Source organism: Ictidomys tridecemlineatus, chromosome 7, assembly GCF_052094955.1.
Source record: "Ictidomys tridecemlineatus isolate mIctTri1 chromosome 7, mIctTri1.hap1, whole genome shotgun sequence".
Classification (NCBI taxonomy): domain Eukaryota; kingdom Metazoa; phylum Chordata; class Mammalia; order Rodentia; family Sciuridae; genus Ictidomys; species Ictidomys tridecemlineatus.
Genome location: NC_135483.1, coordinates 109828920 through 109852218, shown reverse-complemented (window position 1 = coordinate 109852218; position 23299 = coordinate 109828920). Strand labels below are relative to the sequence as shown.

General features: G+C 36.9%; 1 protein-coding gene across 7 annotated transcripts in view; it reads right to left on the bottom strand.

Annotated features, from left to right (window-relative positions):
• Thsd7b (thrombospondin type 1 domain containing 7B) overlaps positions 1-23299 on the bottom strand; it is an 809752-nt gene that overhangs the window by 375751 nt on the left and 410702 nt on the right. For all 7 annotated transcript variants that reach the window (XM_078017320.1, XM_005315833.4, XM_078017322.1 and 4 more), the window contains 2 exons: positions 7341-7532; positions 5454-5688 (listed from right to left, as the gene is read on the bottom strand). In XM_078017320.1, the coding sequence (XP_077873446.1) occupies positions 5454-5688; positions 7341-7532 (427 nt within the window). The remainder of the gene's footprint in view (positions 1-5453; positions 5689-7340; positions 7533-23299) is intronic.

Below are 23299 nucleotides of genomic sequence, written 5' to 3'. Positions count from 1 at the left end.
AAAAATATCACTCAATAAATTACTATTAGTGGCATTATTATTAACCATTCTTAATGTACACACAAATATACATACAGTCAATCAAATGCATCCATTTCATGAGCAAAACAATAGAAAGAAGAGTATAAGAGTTGAAGGATATAGTGTCACTTAAATAAGCCACTCTGGTAAGGGAAATTTATATCATACCTTAGTAAAGATAGCAAAACCCACTAAAATCATTCCCAAATCCATTGTTTATACCCTGAGGTCTACTAAAAATAAATTGAACTGCCATTTATTCTAACGCCTCTGCAACCTCTCCTGGTACACCGTTGCAAGTGATGAAGTGCCACTTGAGTAATGCCTATTCTTGTATGAACTGAGGGTCACAGGGTAGGGGACCCACTTCCTCCGAAACTTTCCCATCAAACACTCCTTCAAAAGCTCACCCAACAGCCCAGAAAGATGAGTGCCAGGATTGAAGCTTTCTACAGAGGGTTGCTCATACTGAAGGACTTCCTTCACTGCAATTAGGAGTAGGTGTTAAAGTCTTTGGGGGAACTGATATTGCCTTCTTCATTTACTATTTACTAGCAGAACTCACAATAAAGGTTCACTGGAAATAACGTCCACTCTCCATAAGGGAGAGAGTGAACAGAAACAGCCTCATTGTCTCAGTGGCAAAGGTCAGGCCTGGGCTTACAGTGTTTTTATAGAAGCAATGAACTGAGGGCTTTCCTGGACGTGCAAGTGATTCCCGGTCTCAGAAGGGACAAATTTTCTCTTGCCTGTGAAATTGTCCTTTTGTTCATTTTTTTCTGCTAGTAAGGTTTACCTTTTCCTCATGGGTTCAACTTCCTCATCCTATTTATCTACATGTTTCTATCCCTTCATGTATCGACACATTTTAATTTCTTGTTAGTGTTCAAAAAAATCATGGACTATTAGCAACTTAAGTGTCTTTGATTTCCAAAACAATAAAAAGTTTATTTTCTGTATTATTTTGGACACTGACCAAAACATGGCTTTTGACATCTTCCATGCTGTTTGAGGTATGTGTGTGCTATACACAAGACAGGTGCTATGCATACACTAATTTTGAATGTCTTGAGGGTATAATTCCATCTTACACCATATCTTTAAAATGCCAGATCTTTCCTTGGTATAATCAGAAGTAGTAAATAAATCATTAAATACTATTTTATACTATTGAATCCAAAAGACAAATCCCTGGGGAATATGTGGGAAACTTTTTCAGCCATTTCTAAAATAAGAATTACATGCTTAAAAACCAGTAAAACATAAGGATTCACTTTTTGGTCAGTAATCAAATTAATGCTCTGCACCTTTTGTGATAATTTATGCATCCTACTTTCAGGAAAATATGTTGATCCTGGATTGGTACTGCTCTTGATAAAATGTGAATTTATTCATTTCAGTACATTTATTTTCCGGAACTTGCACTGGGATGCTTTGTTGTATTGTCTCTTGGTTATCCTGTAGGCCCCAGCTTTTTATAAGCACTGTGCAGAAATGCATCAAGCTGAGCTACCTAGCCTGCCATTCTTCATGATGCCTCTATCAACAAGATGCACACACAACGCTCCATCTCCCTGATCACTCGTCCGACCCAGGACAGAGTGTATTCATCTCCCTCAGCTAGATGGGGCAAATCTGCCAACTTTTTATACATTAAGTGTTTAATTGGATCTATTTATTACTATATCTCACACAAATGCCAGGTGTTTTCACACCAAAGGCAGAAAGTGCCTTATCAGGAACTTTCGAAGACTTTGAATTGTGTGTTTGAATATTTGTTATTATTATTTTTTTGGACATTGTAAGTGCAAAAAAAAAAAAAAAACCAAACATTGAATAGTGAAACAAAACCAAATAATACTCCAAAACTATCCCAACAAGCTCTCACTTCTGGTTCAGTTGGGCCCTAGCTAGTTCTCATTTTCTGATATGATCAGTTCTATTACACATACAATGGTAACTTTCTCACCCACACAACTACATGGAAACCGCAGCACCAACCCAGGGAGACAAGAACTTGCAAGAAACTCTGGGCTTCACAGTAAAGTGAATTTACAGATAAAAACACATTATTTTAGCCCGTTTATTCCATGGAGACAGAGTTCCTTTTCTCTACTCTGAAATATTCTTTAGGAAACTCTCTTCTTCCTGCCTGTTTCTATTCCCATATTCCCACCCTCAGGAGTACACAAGTGCCTAGGGGTCTACTTCCATTGTAATGGCTTTCATGTGAAAAAGAATAAAATACATATTTTTTTGGAAAGAAGAATAGAGCAATGAATACTTTCTATTGCTGATAATCTCACTAGATGCTTCACTGGACATTAGGTATTATTTTCTTAGCTCAATTAATTTCATTAACCTCAAGAATTTTAATTATTTTAATTAAGTAAATTGACAGAAGTCAAGGAAGGCTGCTCATTTTAAGCAGGATTGTTTAGAGACAATCAGTAAGAATCAAAATTAGGTTGTTAAGTCTACAGTCTCAATGACAGTGCAAAGAGTAACTAGCATTAGCAATGCCTTTCAGGACACACACACACACACACACACACACGTATATGTGTGGGGGGAGATTGGGAAAAGATTTGTGTGAATGATATTTCTGTGTTGATAAGCTGTAGCAAACTAGAAGTTATACACTGTAATAATATTTCAGTCTCACATATGTGAATTTTCAAACAAATACATATTAGTTTATGAATTATTCTTTAAAATGTAAACCTCCAGTAATCACACATCATTTTTTAAAATGTATTTATTGGTGCATGTTAATTATGCAGAATGGGAGGTTTCACTGTGGCCCAGATGCTTCACGCATCTTTAAGTTAACATATGAGTAAACTGTGCTCAGAAACCTTTATTAAAATTGTTATTCAAAGTAATTATTAGATACAAAAGGAAATTGAGGACTATTTTGAACATATAACTCAGCTTTTCCTGTCCAAATAGCCCTGTAAAATGTGATAATTTATTCAGTAGATGTCAGTCTCAATTCTAATGCCCCTTTGCTAAGAAATGAACAAATTATATTCACGTCAAGTAGATTTTAACTGTTGTTCAGAGCAGAAAAGTTTCTTGGAAGAGAGATCAAACTTCAGGAATACTAAATTTTCTTATCACTATAAAGAATAATAGCTTACTGCATTCTGTGTGGGGTTTATTCCTATACCTAAGCCATACTTATTTTTATGTCCATCATAATGTTTCCAACATCTTTTTTAAAAAAGTTGAAAATCTGGGTCATGAAACTAAACATTATCAAGGCTTCAGTCCTTCTCAGATAAAGGAGTCCCCAACTCTGCATAATGCCATCAAAAGCCTTTCAGGATTTCAGCATTTCCGTTTAGCCTCCTGAATTAGATTATCACCTGAATCAGGTGACATAAAATGTTATAGTCCATGTTTGTCCATAACCACAATGATTCATCAATTGCATTCGATCTATGTGGCACTATGACTAAAAGGCAAGTTGAAAAATAGAAGTGAAAAAACATTGATATTCCCCCAAACATCATAAATCTTATATAGCTTTATGCTAGGGCAGAAATAATATTTATGGGTCAATAAGAGTACATCAAGTGTATGACTACTCATTGCTCTTCATGATAGCCCCTTTGCCCAAATTTAGCTATGGTAAATATATATTTTCTTTGTTTATTGAAGCAAATGATAAACATTTGGCTTCTCTTGATTCCCTGCCTTTCATATCCAATCCTTGTCAAACCCTATTGCTCCCCTACCCAGAGGTGTGGTTCACTCATGAATTCCAGAAATGTTTACGGGACATTAACTACATGCCAAATGCTACTAAAGATTATTTATTGTTGCAACAATAAAAAACAATCAAGGGGCTGGGATTGTAGAGTGCATGCCTCACACATATGAAGTACTGGGTTCTATCCTCAACACCACATAAAAATAAATAAATTTTTAAAAAGGTGTGCATATATGTGTATATATATGTGATTTTATATATATATATATATATGAAAAACACATTTTAAAAAACACTCAATCCCAGCTTTCTGTAAGCCATATTTAGGAGGAAGGACTTCCTGGCCATGCTCAGCTTCAAGTTATGCTTATCTTTGCATGTATTTGCAGAACTACCTGTTACTTGGCTGCTGGGGCAAAATCTCATCAGTCTTCACTCTTTATTCTGTGAGCATCTCCTTTTCTTTAACTGAGCTTCTAGGACTTTCCTTACACATGGCCAAAGTACACAAAATTATGAATAAGGTTCAGGGCCCTTCACCACAGGGCTACAAATGAAATTATTCTGTATTATGCTGTTTGAGTTTGCCAATGACAGGGACCCAAATTAGACCACAATAGGTAGAGGAGCAAAAGGGCATATCTATGTTGCCACAAAGGGCCAGGATGTTGGAAGGAGGGATGGGACCAGAGTTTGATGCTGTCATAATTTTTTCTGCCTACATTTCTGCTTCTTTCTGAGCATCAGCATAGTCTCTCTTGCCTTTTCTACCAGTCCTGATCATGGCTGTCACAGTTTCTAGTTCAAAGGCTTAGAATACCAGGTATAGAAAGAAAGAAGACTTAGATTTTCCCAATTTGAAAATTCCTGAAGAAAAAGACTAAGTGGTTGATCTTTTCTTATCAGACCAAAGATTCCACCAGACCATCCTGGTGACCCGCAACTCCTGTGGCTGGGATGGGGTCTCCAAATTCAGCCACTGGATAATATCTGTGGTTATGCCAGTCATCACTTTGAACAGAGCATAGGTCCCTATATTTTCTTATTTACCAGTCTTCTCATGAAAAAGAAATATCTAGAGAAGAAATTTCCACAGCTGAGTTCTGCAGTCAATTACTTTTTCCCTCCCATCACTTACAATTCTCTTTGACCCTTTTTGAAATCTATATTCTAGTTGCCATGTTCATATTTCTTCCCACTTTAAAAAAATAGTATCTCCAAGTTCAGAGAGTATAAAAAGCATGCAATTATATTTTCCTTTAGGGTATGAATTAGTCCAATCAAAATAGCTGTCTGGATTTATCTGCTCACTTCTGGAAAGGTCAGAGTAAAACACAACCCTATAATTCAAAGTTTAGTACCTTTTTGTTCACTGAATCTACGTGATTTGAGAAGAGTCAATAATAATAATAAGATCAGTACTAGAATGCTTGTTTGATTATTCAAATACATTCAGTGTTTTTGGACATTGCTTACTTTTACATATTGAATAATACACATAACATAAACAAAACTAGTTGTACCTATTATAAGTGTGTTCCTCTTTAAAGCACATCTTTCTTTAGGTCTTCAAGGGTCAAACAAAAATAATAACAATAAAATACCTCTTACGCTACCACTGACCCAAGCATATCAGTTGTTTGAAAAATGTTTTCAATTAAAAATATGCAAGCATGCAATAATGATATGCACTTTCACTAATAGGCTAATATACCTTTTGGTCATCACTTGTCCCACGTGACTTTTGACACAGAAGACCCTCCGTGTCTGAATCCCCACACCACATGTAGCTTCTCCATTCCAGCCAACAGTTGCATTAAGTGCAGTTACCAATGTGTTTTCCAAACATGGGCCCCAAGGCGATGTCTCCCAATAGAGTTGCATACAGGGGTGGTCGTTGCATACACGATATTCTTGAAGAGCCTGACTAGGAGGACATGGCTTTCCACCTGCAGAAAATTAAAATATAGCATCATACATAACTGTTGGTTTTGCTGTTATTGTTGTTCTTATGATTTTAGATGTTTTAATGATCCAAAGACCTGAGCCACTGAACCCTTTGTTCCACTCTAAGATCAAGGATTTCGGTCTTGACATCAACCTCAGGATAATATATTATAGGCATTTGTCCACACCAAATAGATTATAAAATTAATGGACTAGCCTCTCTACCTCTGGAGCATGCACCTCTGAGATAAACTCGCAGAGAAAACAGATTTTCTTTTAATATTATTATGTCTACATGAATTAATCAGTAAGACAGAACAGTCTTTGACCTTGAAATAATATTACATGAGACATGCATGATATACACATGTGTGTCTATACATAGATGCCCTTTCCTAAGAAAGGCATTATTTTTCTCAGAGAACCATTTTTAATACACCCATTCTCCAGCAAGCAGTGCGTTTTATTGCACTTGAGAAATCCAGAAGTATCTCTTGCAGTCTGGGGGTACAGGGCTCAACCTAGAGCTCTGAAATTATATCTGACAGTGCAATCCCCTGGGAGGGAGACCAGACAGACGTACATCCTTATAGTCTTAGGTGAATCATATAATCAAATATCATGATTGACTTTTTGTTCACATTTTACTATTAATGTAAAAAGTGGTATTTATCTGAAGTATTGATCTTTTCCTACTCTTCTACGCTATAATGTTTTATTCAGTAGGCTAAATGCACAAGATTTGTAACTCTGGTTCTATTATTCTCATTATTTTTTTTAATCCAATTAAATACTACTGACTTTTTTGTTTTCTTTTTCCAGAAATACAGGACAAGAAAGGTACAGAACTACATTTTAAGAATATGAAAATTTTCCTTTATCTTGACACTGGCCCCATTTCTGGGGCTCACAGAGCAAAATCTTGGTTAAGAAGGAGTTCCTCACAGCCATGGCCTCACTATCCTGTCGCTCCAGTGGAGCTGAAGTCAGAGTCAACAGACATCTTGAGAGCAATGATGTGTGTATCTGGGGACAGAGATCATTGTTACGAATGATAAGAGCAGCTGCTCCTCTAATTTGTTCTGAAGTCACTGCTCACATTTCCACCACACTTTTACCATCTTCAAAACCATCTCCACAGCCTTCATACATTCTCTCTGCCCTTGGCAGGCAAGTATGACAGATCAGGAAGCCAGGGGACCTGGATAAGGTAGCCTATTGATGTCACTGGCAGCTCTTGATCAAGGAATCAGGTCTCCTGATTCCTAATTTGGAACTCTTCTTACAGGCATATTCAATATGCCCCAGTTACCCAATCTGAAACTGGAAGAGTTTCAACTGGAAGAGTTTCAACTTTGCTTTCTTCTCTGAGACGTTTAAAGAAAAACAATATTCAATTCTTTGAGGTGAGCCATGTATGGATGGTCTAAAGTAATTTATATGACTAAGTGACTGCAGCTTAGATCAACTAGAAGACTAAGAATAAAGGAAAAGAAAGGATGCATGGAAATGAAACTGTTAATGTGGAGTCAGGGAATAGAGATAACACCCAGGTGTAGCTACTTCCACAGCATACATGTACCTGTCTATTGGAAAAAATTAAGAATCCAGCCAGTGAATCCGGACCGGAGCTGAAACCTTTTCTGTTGCTCACCTTCTCCAGCCAATGCCAGGATAGATCTTGATCTGGTCTGTTTCCCATCTGAGTTTTTATTTGAACAGGACTGGGAACAGGATGACCATACTGTCCACTCGCTCACCACACAGTCCATTCTGCAGGGAATTTCACAGGCCATCCGCTCTGGAGGAGGAGGTATGGGGCAGAGACTCCCTGCTACATTTTCACCTGTGATCAACCAGATCGAGATAGATGCCGATTAATTCATAATCAATGTCAGTCCAAGGAACATTTAGATTCATTGTTTCCCCCATTATTTCGATTTGGCTCAGAAGACTTCATCCAGTGTCTAAATCTATAACGCAATAAAAAATATGTTTTCTTCAGCTATTCATGTTTGCATCAAGAAAAACTACCAAGAGATAATTTGGAATTTAGGAAGGCAGATACCACAACAAAATTCCATTTGTCATTATTCATAGGGACACAGATAATTTATTAAAAAATGTAGATACAGATCATCAGAGATAACCATGATTCACATGTTATTTACAAAAAAACAGTAACAAGCATACACTTTTCTTCAAAATGGAGGTCAGAATAGCCTAAAAACTGAAATTATGCTGAATATTATAGTCTACCCTAAAAAGAATTTTATTATTCTAATATTCCTTTGGGTACTTTCACCTCTAAAAAACATAATCTTTTCACTTGATGACTTTGTCAATCTTGGTGCACAGTGGTAAATAATCTGAAGCTATAGAACGTGCCTGTAGCTGAAATTATATAATGCATTGACCCAAAAGTTGAAAGTCAGTCTGAAGTTATCCCTGGTGAATTCCCCTTTGAATAATCTAATGATTGCTAAGCCAAAAACATAACTCAATTTTTTTTTAAAAAAGGCAAAAAGACACGTCAGATATCAAGAATTACCAATTTTTCTATTGATATTAATATTTGCTATTTATCTTTTTGTAAATACTACCTAACAATCCTCTGATATATCATAGTACAAGATTTTTCAGAAACTTTAAAAATAATGAAGCATTTGCCAGGTTTGGTGGCAGAAGCCTGTAATCCCAGTGAACTGGAAAACTAAAGCAGGAGGATTTCAAGTTCAAGGCCAGCACCAGCAACTTAGTGAGATTCTGTTTCGAAATAAAAAAAAAATTAAAAGGACTGTGGTCTGGGTATGTGTCTTAGTGATAGAGCCACTGTCTAGCAGATGTGGGACCCTGGGTTTGATTCCCAACATGAAAATAAAAAAAAGAAAGAAGGAAAGAAAAAAAAGAAAAAAGAAAAACTACTGAAGCACTAGGAATCTAGGGGTGCAGCTTAGTGGCAAAGCACCCCCAAATTGGGTTCAGTCCTCACCTCCAATATATATATACATACAGACATTTTAAATAAAATAATGAAGGATATTTTTAATAATGAACAGATATTAAGACTAACAGGATGGTTTCTAATTTGCTTTTCTGTATCTCAAAAGATTACAAAGATTTATAAAAATAAATTCTCTTTCAGGTTCTTTATTCACTATTTCAAATCTTGGGAGATAATGATTTGATTCTTATTATTCCCCCATCCACAGTCTCCTCATAAAAACAAAGGACAGAAAGAATAGCGACACCATTTATTGTTTGAAATAACAACATAAAATGTGGAATGGCAACCATAGGAGACAGGCAGTTTTATCTGAGTGACTTTATAGTTTTGGAATTCTCTTGTCATGAATTGTCTGATGCAGAAAATAATTGCAAAGGGGACAAGTATTTATTGAGGACCTCCTTGGTGTAAGTCTCTGTGTTTTGCACATATTTTTCAGGCTTACGATGTGTCATTGAATCCTCATTAGAAGCTCTGATAGGCAGGAGTAATCCATCTCATCTTACCAGTGACGAGTAAGAAGCTCAGAGGGGTAAATTGGCTCAGGTCACAGGCCTGAGCTGGGAATTACATCCAAACCCCCTGACTTTAGAACTCTGGTTTTCCTATTAGCTGTGCTGTGTCTAATTCCAAGGAGATGGATATTCCTTTTTCTGAGGAAGTAAATAAAACAAGCTGACAGTTGCAAGACTGCCTGAAGGAGAAGATCCTGCACAGCTCATATCTGCATTCATATTTGTAAATGAGGCCAGGCTCAGTGCCCTTGAGGTACAAATAAAACTTTTCAAGCATATTATGAGAAGTAATAGAGATTCCAGCAGATAATCAAGCTGAAAGACCAGTTTCAATCATTCTCTTTTCAGTAACAATCTAATTTCAGGTTGATCCACATTGTGTGCACACCCTGCCCCTACCCCACCTCACCCCCACGCCAATACAGCTAAGGGGCAGCACTTTCTCAAGTACAGAAGCAGGCAGGACAAAGAGAAGCCTAACCTACATCTAATCAAAATTTAATTCCCACTCTTGTGAATTCCATTAGCATAATTTTTACACAAAACACTCTAACGCAGTGTCTTGCAAAGAGCATTTTGAGGAATAAGGTATGTTAATAGGAGTCTTATGAAGAAAAAGTACAATGGGGAGTTGAGAAGTGCTGGGTTAAAAGTAGCAAAACTGGTCCCATATTTGAAAACTTTTCAGAGTTGAAAATGCAAACACACACAATAAATATTCTAGGCAGGAAATGAGATGTAGGGCACTTCTATCTCATTTCATCAATGGCCTTCTGATTTTAGGAGTATCCACTCACCCAGAAGTGGCATTTTTATGAATAAACTTTAAGAAAATTCTGTCTTGAAGAATCATAAAATTATCAGTTACTATTTAATGAGCACATACTATGTCCAAGACCAATGATGGGATAAAAATAGATGGAGATTACTATTATTTACCTTCCTCAAGCTCATGATTAATGATGGAGGTGCAACAAGCACACATGAAAGAAAACCCAGTCCAAAAGTAAATGTCACAGGATTCCAACATGGCGGCGGGCGCGGAGAGATCAAGTCTCTGACCTCTTCAGCTGTGCAGGCATAGGGAGTCGTAAACAGCCTAACTCTGTTTGCTCAGGATCACTAGGCAATGCTGAGCTGACATGGATCTGGAACGAGCAGTCTGGGCCTCTCAGAACACACACTGAACCTGGATCGGCTGAATTCAAGCTCCCGTTCGCCTGCTTCCCGAAGACAAACAGCTGTGACTCAGCACTAATCCATCCGGCTGAAACAACCGGTCAGCCCTTCTGATCCTACGGAGGTAAATGCCAACCGAGCCTTCATAGGTAGTGGCCACAGGTTTGAAACGGGGCTTGGGAGAGACAGTAAGGACCCACCCGTTGCATTGGTCACCCGGCAAAGGGAAACAAACTGTCGCCATTTGCAAGAGATACCACCATGGCAGACAACTGACGTCATCAGACTGCGGCGGAGGAGATAACTTCATTGAAACCTGCGGCTACAGGTGTGTAATTCGCTAGCCTTCCCTCTCCACACATCGGGGAAACCTTAAGGGCCAATCTCAGCTCTCCTGTAAGGGCCTCTCCCAGCTCTCCCGTGAGCACGGTAGCCAGACCGAGGGAATTAGAGGTGGCGCGGGACCCGCCGGCGCGGGACCCGCCGGCGCCGGACCCGCCAGCGCGGGACTACCGCTCCCACCAGTGCAGACAGCTGAGGTCTCTTGCACCAGCTACTGGGGGTGTGGCTACCGGAGGGGCAGTAAAATTCGCTGAGGATTCTCAGCCCCAAGCTCTACAAACTTAGGGTCTGAGGGAATGGCAAACTGGAAGAGTGTGCCCAGTCATACATGACAACAGGGCTCCCAGGAGCAGCAGACCTGGTGTGTACCCAGTATTGTGGTGAGCAGCACCCGTGAGAGGGGCCTGGCTAGAGGAAAAGTGGGGAAGTGACTAGACACAAGAGGACGCCCTAGGCACCCAGGATTGGAGACTCGCCCAGTCTGGGAGGAGGAGCTGCTGCACAGTGATTGGTTTCCGCGTATTGATAGGAGAAACTTGGCCTGGTGGTCACAGCGCCACCTACTGGAAGAGAAGTTAATCAAACTCTAAGACTGCATTTATTAGTTTTTTTTTTGTTGTTGTTCTTGTTTTTTGTTGTCGTTATTGTTGTTGTTGATGTTGTTTTTTTAATTTTGATTTGGGGTTTTCTTTCAGTTTCATTTTTCTTGTTTTTTTAATTTTTTTTTACAATTTTTTTTTTAATTTTTTTTTTCTTCCAATTTTAATTTTTTTGTATTATTTAAAAAATTTTTTTTTCTTTTTTTATTTCCTATTTTTTTTCTTCTTTTGTCTTTTCATTTCTTTTCAATTATCTTATCCCCCCTTCCTTGAATTCTACCTGCTTACTCTCATTCTCTTTAGTGACTTTTTCCATTCCCTTCTAATACCTTTCCTCCCAAGCATCAAATAAATTTATAGGAGTAAACAGTAACTCAGCAGTCAAACAGAACAAGAAGTAACATGAGCAGCTTCAAAAAGCAAGGAAGAAAAGGAGTACAAACAATGCAGGACAGCCTAAATATTCAGGAGGACCTAGAGTCATCAGAAAAATGGTCATATAAAGAACTCAAGGAACACCTTAGACAGATGGAATGGAACCTTAAAGAGGATACGAGACAGCAAATTCAAGCAGCAAAAGAACACATTGAGAATGTATTACACAAACAGATAAAAGAAGAAGTTAAGCACCTTTATCAGGAGATAGAGATTATAAAAAAGAATCAAACCATAATCTTGGAAATGAAGGAAACTATAAACCAAATTAAAAACTCAATTGAGAGTATCACTAACAGAGTGGAGCAAGTAGAAACCAGAACGTCAGATAATGAAGACAAATTATTTCATCTTGAAAAGAGTCTAGCCAACTCAGAAAGGCTGGTAAAAAATCACGAGAAAAACATCCAAGAGTTATGGGATAACATAAAAAAGCCAAACTTACGAGTCATCGGGATAGAAGAAGGTACAGAGATTCAAACCAAGGGAATGAGTAACCTGCTGAATGAAATAATTACAGAAAACTTTCCAGAAATAAAAAAGGAAACAGATATACAAATTGAAGATGCATACAGGACACCGAGCACACAAAATCACAGTAGACCAACGCCAAGACACATTGTTATGAAGATATCCAATATACAGAACAAAGAGAAAATATTAAAAGCTACAAGAGAAAGGAGACAGATTACATTCAGGGGTAAACCAATAAGGTTAACAACGGATTTTTCATCACAGACACTGAAAGCAAGAAGGTCATGGAACAATGTATTTCAAACACTGAAAGACAATGGATGCCAACCAAGAATTCTGTATCCAGCAAAATTAAGCTTCAGGTATGACAACGAAATAAAAATCTTTCATGATAAACAAAAGTTAAAAGAATTTGCAGCCAGAAAACCAGCATTGCAAAGCATTTTGAGCAAAACACTACACGAGGAAGAAATGAAAAACAATAACCAAAACCATCAGAGGGAAGTGCCTCGGTAAAGACAGAGGGCGAGGGGGAAAAATAATCATGGAAAAACAAACTAATTTTTTTTTTTTTAAAAAAAAACGATAAATAATCAAACATGGATGGAAGTACAAACCATATATCAATAGTAACTCTGAATGTTAATGGCTTAAACTCTCCAATAAAGCGACATAGGCTGATATCATGGATTAAAAAAACAAATCCAACAATATGCTGCCTCCAGGAGACACATCTGATTGGAAAAGACATACACAGGCTGAAGGTGAAAGGATGGGAAAAAATATACCACGCACACGGTCCTCGTAAGCAAGCAGGGGTGGCCATCCTCATATCGAATAAAATCGACTTCAAGACTAAGTTAATCAAAAGGGATAAAGAAGGACATTATATACTGTTAAAAGGAACCATTCACCAACAAGACATAACAATTATCAATATTTATGCACCAAATAATGGCGCTGCGACATTCATAAAACAAATTCTCCTCAAGTTCAAGAATCAAATAGACCACAACACAATAATTATGGGTGACTTCAACACACCTCTCTCACCATTGGACAGATCCTCCAAACAAAAGTTGAATAAGGAAACTATAGAACTCAATACCACAATCAATAACCTAGACTTAACTGACATATATAGAATATATCAACCATCATCAAATGGATATACATTTTTCTCAGCAGCACATGGATCCTTCTCAAAAATAGACCATATATTATGCCACAGGGCAACCCTCAGTAAATATAAAGCGGTGGAGATAATACCATGCATTTTATCTGATCATAATGGAATGAAACTGGAAATCAATGATAAAAGAAGGAAGGAAAAATCCTACATCGCATGGAAAATGAACAATATGTTACTGAATGATCAATGGGTTACAGAAGACATAAAGGAGGAAATCAAAAAATTCTTAGAGATAAATGAAAATACGGACACAACATATCGGAATCTATGGGACACAATGAAAGCAGTTTTAAGAGGAAAATTCATCGCCTGGTGGTCATTCCTCAAAAAAAGAAAAAACCAACAAATAAATGAGCTCACACTTCATCTCAAAGCCCTAGAAAAGGAAGAGCAAAACAACAGCAAATGTAACAGAAGGCAAGAAATAATTAAAATCAGAGCGGAAATTAATGAAATTGAAACAAAAGAAACTATTGAAAAAATTAACAAAACTAAAAGTTGGTTCTTTGAAAAAATAAATAAGATCGACAGACCTTTAGCCATGCTAACAAAGAGAAGAAGAGAGAGAACTCAAATTACTAACATACGGGATGAAAAAGGCAATATCACAACAGATGCTACAGAAATACAGAAGACAATTAGAAATTATTTTGAAAACCTATATTCCAATAAAATAGAAGATAGTGAAGACATCGATAAATTTCTTAAGTCATATGATTTGCCCAGACTGAGTCAGGAGGATACACACAATTTGAACAGACCAATATCAATGGATGAAATTGAAGAAGCCATCAAAAGACTACCAACCAAGAAAAGCCCAGGACCGGATGGGTATACAGCAGAGTTTTACAAAACCTTTAAAGAAGAATTAATACCAATACTTTTCAAGTTATTTCAGGAAATAGAAAAAGAGGGAGCTCTTCCAAATTCATTCTATGAGGCCAACATCACCCTGATTCCGAAACCAGACAAAGACTCCTCAAAGAAAGAAAACTACAGACCAATATCTCTAATGAACCTAGATGCAAAAATCCTCAATAAAATTCTGGCGAATCGAATACAAAAACACATCAAAAAAATTGTGCACCATGATCAAGTAGGATTCATCCCTGGTATGCAAGGCTGGTTCAATATACGGAAATCAATAAATGTTATTCACCACATCAATAGACTTAAAGATAAGAACCATATGATCATCTCAATAGACGCAGAGAAAGCATTCGACAAAGTACAGCATCCCTTTATGTTCAAAACACTTGAAAAACTAGGGATAACAGGAATGTACCTTGACATTGTAAAAGCAATCTATGCTAAGCCTCAGGCTAGCATCATTCTGAATGGACAAAAGTTGAAGGCATTCCCTCTAAAATCTGGAACAAGACAGGGATGCCCTCTATCACCACTTCTATTCAATATAGTTCTCGAAACACTTGCCAGAGCAATTAGACAGACGAAAGAAATTAAAGGCATAAAAATAGGAAAAGAAGAACTTAAATTATCACTATTTGCAGATGACATGATACTATACTTAGAAGACCCAAAAGGGTCTACAAAGAAACTACTAGAACTAATAAATGAATTCAGCAAAGTGGCAGGATATAAAATCAACACGCATAAATCAAAGGCATTTCTGTATATCAGCGACAAAACCTCTGAAACGGAAATGAGGAAAACTACCCCATTCACAATATCCTCCAAAAAAATAAAATACTTGGGAATCAACCTAACAAAAGAGGTAAAAGATTTATACAATGAAAACTACAGAACCCTAAAAAGAGAAGTAGAAGAAGATCTTAGAAGATGGAAAAATATACCCTGTTCATGGATAGGCAGAACTAACATTATCAAAATGGCGATATTACCAAAAGTTCTCTATAGGTTTAATGCAATGCCAATCAAAATCCCAATGGCATTTCTTGTAGAAATAGATAAAGCAATCATGAAATTCATATGGAAAAATAAAAGACCCAGAATAGCAAAAGCAATTTTAAGCAGGAAGTGTGAATCAGGCGGTATAGCGATACCAGATTTCAAACTATATTACAGAGCAATAGTGACAAAAACAGCATGGTACTGGTACCAAAACAGGCGAGTGGACCAATGGTATAGAATAGAGGACACAGAGACTAATCCACAAAGTTACAACTATCTTATATTTGATAAAGGGTCTAAAAGCATGCAATGGAGGAAGGATAGCATCTTCAACAAATGGTGTTGGGAAAACTGGAAATCCATATGCAACAAAATGAAACTGAATCCCTTCCTCTCGCCATGCACTAAAGTTAACTCTAAATGGATCAAGGAGCTTGATATCAAATCAGAGACTCTGCGTCTGATAGAAGAAAAAGTTGGCTCCGATCTACATATTGTGGGGTCGGGCTCCAAATTCCTTAATAGAACACCCATAGCACAAGAGTTAATAACAAGAATCAACAAATGGGACTTACTTAAACTAAAAAGTTTTTTCTCAGCAAGAGAAACAATAAGAGAGGTAAATAGGGAGCCTACATCCTGGGAACAAATTTTTACTCCTCACACTTCAGATAGAGCCCTAATATCCAGAGTATACAAAGAACTCAAAAAATTAGACAATAAGATAACAAATAACCCAATCAACAAATGGGCCAAGGATCTGAACAGACACTTCTCAGAGGAGGACATACAATCAATCAACAAGTACATGAAAAAATGCTCACCATCTCTAGCAGTCAGAGAAATGCAAATCAAAACCACCCTAAGATACCATCTCACTCCAGTAAGATTGGCAGCCACTATGAAGTCAAACAACAACAAATGCTGGCGAGGATGTGGAGAAAAGGGTACTCTTGTACATTGCTGGTGGGACTGCAAATTGGTGCGGCCAATTTGGAAAGCAGTTTGGAGATTCCTGGGAAAGCTGGGAATGGAACCACCATTTGACCCTGCTATTGCCCTTCTTGGACTATTCCCTGAAGACCTTAAAAGAGCATACTACAGGGATACTGCCACATCGATGTTCATAGCAGCACAATTCACAATAGCTAGACTGTGGAACCAACCCAGATGCCCTTCAATAGATGAATGGATAAAAAAAATGTGGCATCTTTACACAATGGAGTACTATGCAGCAATAAAAAATGACAAAATCATAGAATTTGCAGGGAAATGGATGGCACTAGAGCAGATTATGCTTAGTGAAGCTAGTCAATCCCTAAAAAACAAATACCAAATGTCTTCTTTGATATAATGAGAGCAACCATGAACAGAGCAAGGAGGAAGAGCAGGAAGAAAAGACTAACATTTAACAGAGTCATGAGATGGGAGCGAAAGGGAGAGAAAAGGGAAATTGCATGGAAATGAAGGGAGACCCTCATTGCTATACAAAATTACATATAAGAGGTTGTGAGGGGAATGGGAAAATAAACAAGGAGAGTAATGAATTACAGTAGATGGGGTAGAGAGAGAAGAAGGGAGGGGAGGGGAGGGGGGATAGTACGGGATAGGAAAGGTAGCAAAATACAGCAATTACTAATTGGGCATTATGTAAAACTGTGGATGTATAACCGATGTGATTCTGCAATCTGCATTTGGGGTAAAATTGGGAGTTCATAACCCACTTCAATCTAATGTATGAAATATGATATGTCAAGAGCTTTGTAATGTTGTGAACAACCAATAAAAAATTTAAAAAAAAAAAAAAAAAAAAAGTAAATGTCACATTGAAAATACATGATTCAAAGAGAAAATATTGTAGTGATTCATGGATTCAAATTTCACACACACACACACACACACACACACACACACACACACACACACACCCATTCCTGGCATCCCAGTTCTTACATATCCAGGGCTTTTAGGATTGACTTCAGGTGATTGAACCAAACATCTTTTACAACCCAAGTTTTCTTGTAATCTGATACACCTGTTACATCAGTACAGTTAAATGTCAATACTCCCACCAATATTTTGATAGTTTGTTTACACAGGCTAATTCAGGAGTGTGATCAAACAGATCAGACTTTCATTTTTTTTCTGTACTGGGCAGTAAGCTCAGGGTCTCCCACATATTAGGCAGTTTATCCACTATTAGGCTACTTCCCCAGTCCGAGAGCACTATATACATGTATGTGTATGTGTATGTATGTGTGTGTATGTATATATATATATATATATATATATATATATATATATATATATATATATATATATATATATTTGTAGTCGACACAATACATTTATTTATTTATTTATTTATATGTGGTGCTGAGGATGGAACCCAGGATGTCACATGTGTAAGGTGAGTGCTCTACCACTGAGCCACAACCCCAGCCCCCAGAGCAGACTTTTTTGAGGAAGCCAAACTAAAGGTCATAAGGAGACTCTGAAATTCTCCACAGCTGTGTAACTTACTGTATAACAAATCTAGCAAAAGAAAAACTTCACAGTGAATTTTAGCTGCAATGCTTCCTAGCCAAGCACAGGTAAGGGTGAGATGGTGAACACTAGCCACTAACACTCACCCTCTTAAGCATATCATTTAACTTCTTTGAATCTCAGTTATTTCACTGAAATAATGAAATCATGACATTCACCTTTCAGGGACAGTCTAAGGATTAGAATCATTTATGCAGCACACATATTAAGGTAACCAACATATGGCAGGTTTTCAATAGTTAGAAACATTTAAAATGCTGTTTACAAAGATACCTAGCACAAAAAAAACTAAGAGCCTTGAACTGAAAAATCTGGAGATTTACATCATGACCATACAAAGCACTAGCTCCATCATTCATATTGGGTACAAACAACTACCACCAGCTCCTCAGACAGGCTCATATAAAGCATAAAGAATATTTATAATTATCCAGATCATTTCATTGATACGGTTGGCTAATGAAAACTATTTAAGGTCCCAGATAAAGTACCTAGGTCTGAAAAACCTCATCTGCTCATCTATGTTGTTATAATTATGTTCCCATCACATATAGAGAACTCATTGAAAAAGGAGCATTTATGCTTTTCTGTTTTCATGTTCTTGGATGAGTCAATGAGACCAACTGAAACCTCAGGCAAGCATGAAAAATAAAGTATCACACAGGACAAAAGCTTAGTCATTATGTGGTTATTCACTAGCTCTGATAATCTAATGTCATAATGAAACAGAATATATTTAAGAAGGAAATTGAAGGCATCTTTCAAGATGACTCTATATAATTACTGTCAGCCCTTACCAGACTACCAGGGATCAATAATGACAGACTGTGTTTTTTCCTCATGGAGGGGTTTTCTTTAAACCAGTTGTGATTATGGGAATATGGGAAAAAATAATTTAACGTGGTGAAATTCATAAGATAATGTTAATCACCCGGGCCTGGTAGCTCATCCCTATAATACCAGTGACTCTGGAGGCTGAAGCAGAAGGATCACAAGTTTGAGGCCAGCTTCATCAATTTAGCAAGACCCTGTCTCAAAATTTAAAAGGGAAGAGGTTATAGCTCAGCGGCAAAGCATCCCTGGGTTCAATCCCCAGTACCTCTCCTGACACCAAAACACTAAAGTTATCCATCATAAATTAAACATCATTTCAGCAGCCTTTAGAATATTCACAGTGATGTAGAACCATCAGCTTTATCAAGTTGTAAAATATTTTTTTTCACTCCAAAGCAAAGTCTTGTACCTGATTGCTTAAGCAGTTTCTCCCTGTTACTGCTTCCCTTCAGGCTCTGGAAACCACAAACTTAATTCTGTATTTATGGATTTATCTATTTTGTATATTTCATATACATTTGTGACGTTTTGACTCTGGTTTCTACAGTATTTTGGAGGCTTATCCCCATTGTGGCATGTTTCAGTACTTAGTTCCATTTTACAACTGAATAACATTCCATTGTGCATAGATACCAGAATTTATGTATTCATCTCTTGATGGACAATTGGGCTGTTTTCATTTCTGGGTTATTCTAAATAGTGCTACCTATTATGAATGTGCATGTGTGTGAACTTGTGATTCTGTTTTCAGTTTTTTGGGGTTTGTACCTATGAGTGAAAATCTGGGATCACACTCATCACTCCATGTTGTCTGCTTGTGATTCTGGGGATTGTGCTTCAAATAGCCAGTGACTGGGTCCTGTCTTCAGTTCATACTGCTATTCTAATACGAGCCCATTTCCAACTAAAATACAAAATACTTAGACAAGGAAAAGATTCCTGCACATATATAAATATACTCAAGCTTATTTATGAATGTTTCTTTATCCAGTTCAGATAGATAGATAGATAGATAGATAGATGGATAGATAGATATAGGTATATATCACTTAAAGTATACATCATTCATGGCAGGGTTATTGTTTCCAATTTAACAATAACATAGCTATCAGAGGTTGGGCTTTCTACATTGAACTAATATTTAAGCCACATATATGCTATGGACTACATCCAGTGGCAATCTTTGTTTTGTGACGTCTAAGAAAATATAAATTGATATTATGAGCTATAAACTCTTTTATATAACAATGAACAAACAATACAGTCTATAATTCTTATTTTCTGACCTTAGTCTCAAATGTCCAAGATGATTTTAAAAAAAGGGATATGGACAAAATAGGAAAATAAACCCAGACATCTTCAAATGATTTAAAAATAATACCATCCCTTTGTTATCAAACTTCAGACAACCTTACTCTTCTAAAATTAATACACATTGGATATTTTATTGATATTTCCTCTTATATGCTATTACACTATCTATGGAAATAATGAAACAGTTATCAAAAACACTCTACATGACATAAGGTTTTACGTCCTATTTAAATCTCAGAGAAGAATGCCAATATATGTTGATTAAATGCTTGCCGATAGTGGAGTAAGCTATCAACAGATAGTACAGAGCAGATTTAGTGGAATTTATATGCATTTAATTCCATTTTTTTTAAAATCTAAATGTTACTTTCTCAAAAGCAAGTAGCCTCTGGCCACTTATGGGCTAAGATCCTAATCAACTAAGAAAATGTTTATATTTCAATCCAATACAACATGCAACAAAAAAGCTAAGGGCAAAACAGAAGCTATTTGCAACATCTTAATATTGCCAGCAATGAGATTAAAGTTTCTGCTTGCTTATTTCTGAATTTAAGACTTATTTATCTACCTAGTTTACTTAGTTTACTATATATATATATATATATATATATATATATATATATATATATATATATAGAGAGAGAGAGAGAGAGAGAGAGAGAGAGAGAGAGAGAAAAGGAACTTCACCGTATCATAATATTAATAACAATAAAAACAACGTCAACAACTGAATTAAGATAATAATAGTAAATGGTATATAGGAGAGCTTAGAGTTAGCTAGATGCTAATCAATCACATTACATGTAAAGTTTTATTGAATATCCATATTAACATCATTAGTTTGGCACTATTTTAACACATGAAGCATGGATAAGCTACATAACTGCTCTGGGTATTTTATTTATATATCTAGTAAGTTTCTGTCCTGGGCCTGGAAAACAGATCTGTAAGACATTGCAAGCTACTTTCCTATCCATTATGCTATAGTGCCCACTGGTTCATATCTTATGTATGTCTTTTACTTTAAATTATTTTAGCTGATATCAAGCCAAGTTAGCTCATCAGTTAAATTAGCATCAGAGGGAGTAAGCCCAAAGGAATAGGTACCTTCATTACCTGGGGAGAGTATCATGGGATGGAAATAGCAAGACAGTGCTTTTCAAAAATAGAAATCATAAGCAAGTGAAAATAATACAGAGAGAAAAAGAGTGAGAAAGGACAAAAAAGAAAAATAGTGAAGTAGAAACATTCAGCAAAAATAGTACAATGTATGATGAGAAAAGGACACAGACATGCAAAAAAATATAATAATGATATTAAGTGAAAAATTATAAAGCTCTAATGGAGACAGAGAGAGACAGAGAAAAAATATCAGAAAAAAGGTTAAAATGAACCTGGGAAAGATAGTCCAAGACAAATGCCAAAACAGAAATAATAACAGCTAAAAAAGGAAAACAATATTTCCACGATAAAGATGTTTACAAACGCCAAGAGTTCCCTGGAACCACTTCTATGTAACAAGTGGCTGTTCTTTTCAGCAGCCCTTCTAACTGAACAGCTACTCAGGTTCTGCTGCACACAATTCCATGATTGGAGCAGCTAACACTCTGATCACTTAGAAGTCATCCGGCACAATGCTGTAATATCCCACATACATCAACCTAGTCCTCACAACATTGTTATTATTAATAACAATGAGTGCATCCATGACACTGACATCTGTCTGCTCCAGATGACTTACATATATCAATTCATTTAAACTTCACAAAAATCTAGCTAGGTGGGAACTGTCATTATGCTCATTTTATAGATAAATACTCTGAGATTTGGATAAATTAAATAACTTATGAAAGGGAAATAAGTTAAATAACTTATGCAAGTATGATGGTGGAGCTTGGATTTGAAATGTGGGCAACCAAGCCCCAAAGCTCATTTTTTAATCATGATGTTTTATTGATACTCATATCTTCTATTCTTTCTCAGGAAAAACTATGCACTTTCATATGGCAGGATCCATCTGGTAGAAAATCTGTCAATTACAAGCACTATCATATGTTAATCAGTTTTTCATCAGTATGGCCAAAATAGTGGTCATAAACAGCTTTAAAAATGGATTTATTTGAGGTCATGATTTCAGAGGTTTCAATCCATGATTGGCTAATTCCATTGCTTTGGGCAGAACATCATGGTGGAAGACAATAGTAGAGAAACGTTGCTCAGCTCATGGCATTTGGAAGTCAGAAGAAGAGTAAGAAAGGTGCTGGGGCAAGACACAGGACTCAAAGGTACACCCCCAAAACCAAGTCACCCCCTTGGACTAGGTCCCACCTCCTACATTTGCCACCACTTCCCAATAGTCCATTCAAGTTTTGGATCCCTCAACAAATTAATCCATGGATGAGATCTGGGGTCTCAAGGTACAATTACTTCCCTAAAGTCCCACCTCTGAACACTGCTGCATTGAGGACCAAGCTCCAACACATGAAACTCTGAAGGGCATTCCAAATCAAAACTATAACACAAAACCTTAGTCCATGAATACTGCACTAAATGTCAAGGTGAGATTAGATGCCACAGAAGCCAGGACTGAGGGCAAACTATGATTGCTCAAAAAGAAAGAGTCACATAAAGTCTAACTAAGTGTTGTAGGACTGATAGGTTACATTTCTTTCAGTCCAGTCACACACTCCAGGGAGAAGCAACCACAGTTGTCTGTGTGTGTAAAAAGTTTGAAATTATGAACTATGATTTAAGTGTGGGAAAAACAAAACAAAAAACAAAATAAAACAAACAAAAAGCAAACCCTTTTCCCCTAAAAAATGATGTCAAGTTGCTTAAAAGCCTGGATGGAGGTGGATGAGAGGGGAATAAGCAGGTATCCATTTAAAGTAACTTCATTCCATATAAAACTAAATCTTTTCTAAATTAATTCAGGCTCCTTTTTAAAATGCTTCTTTCTCCTCTCTTTTATTATTTTCTTTCCAAGTATCAGAGAATCGTGTATCATTATTGCATACTCTCTTGGAAATTTTCCTGGTTCTCTGAGTTATTTCCATCAAATCAAACTGATCTTTGACTGTACACCTGCATCCACTGCTAATCTGTAGGGTCAGTTCCTGATTTTCTGGTCTAACGACTTTGCACTCACCTAGTACTGACTCCAGGCAAGTTCTAGTTTCTCTGACAGGCAGCATTTCCACATTCTACAGAAACATACAAGGATTTGGGGATCACTCCCACATCATAACAGACTTAGGAAGGGGGAGCACCAGCCAGCTCAAGCCCACTCTGTGCTAAATACAT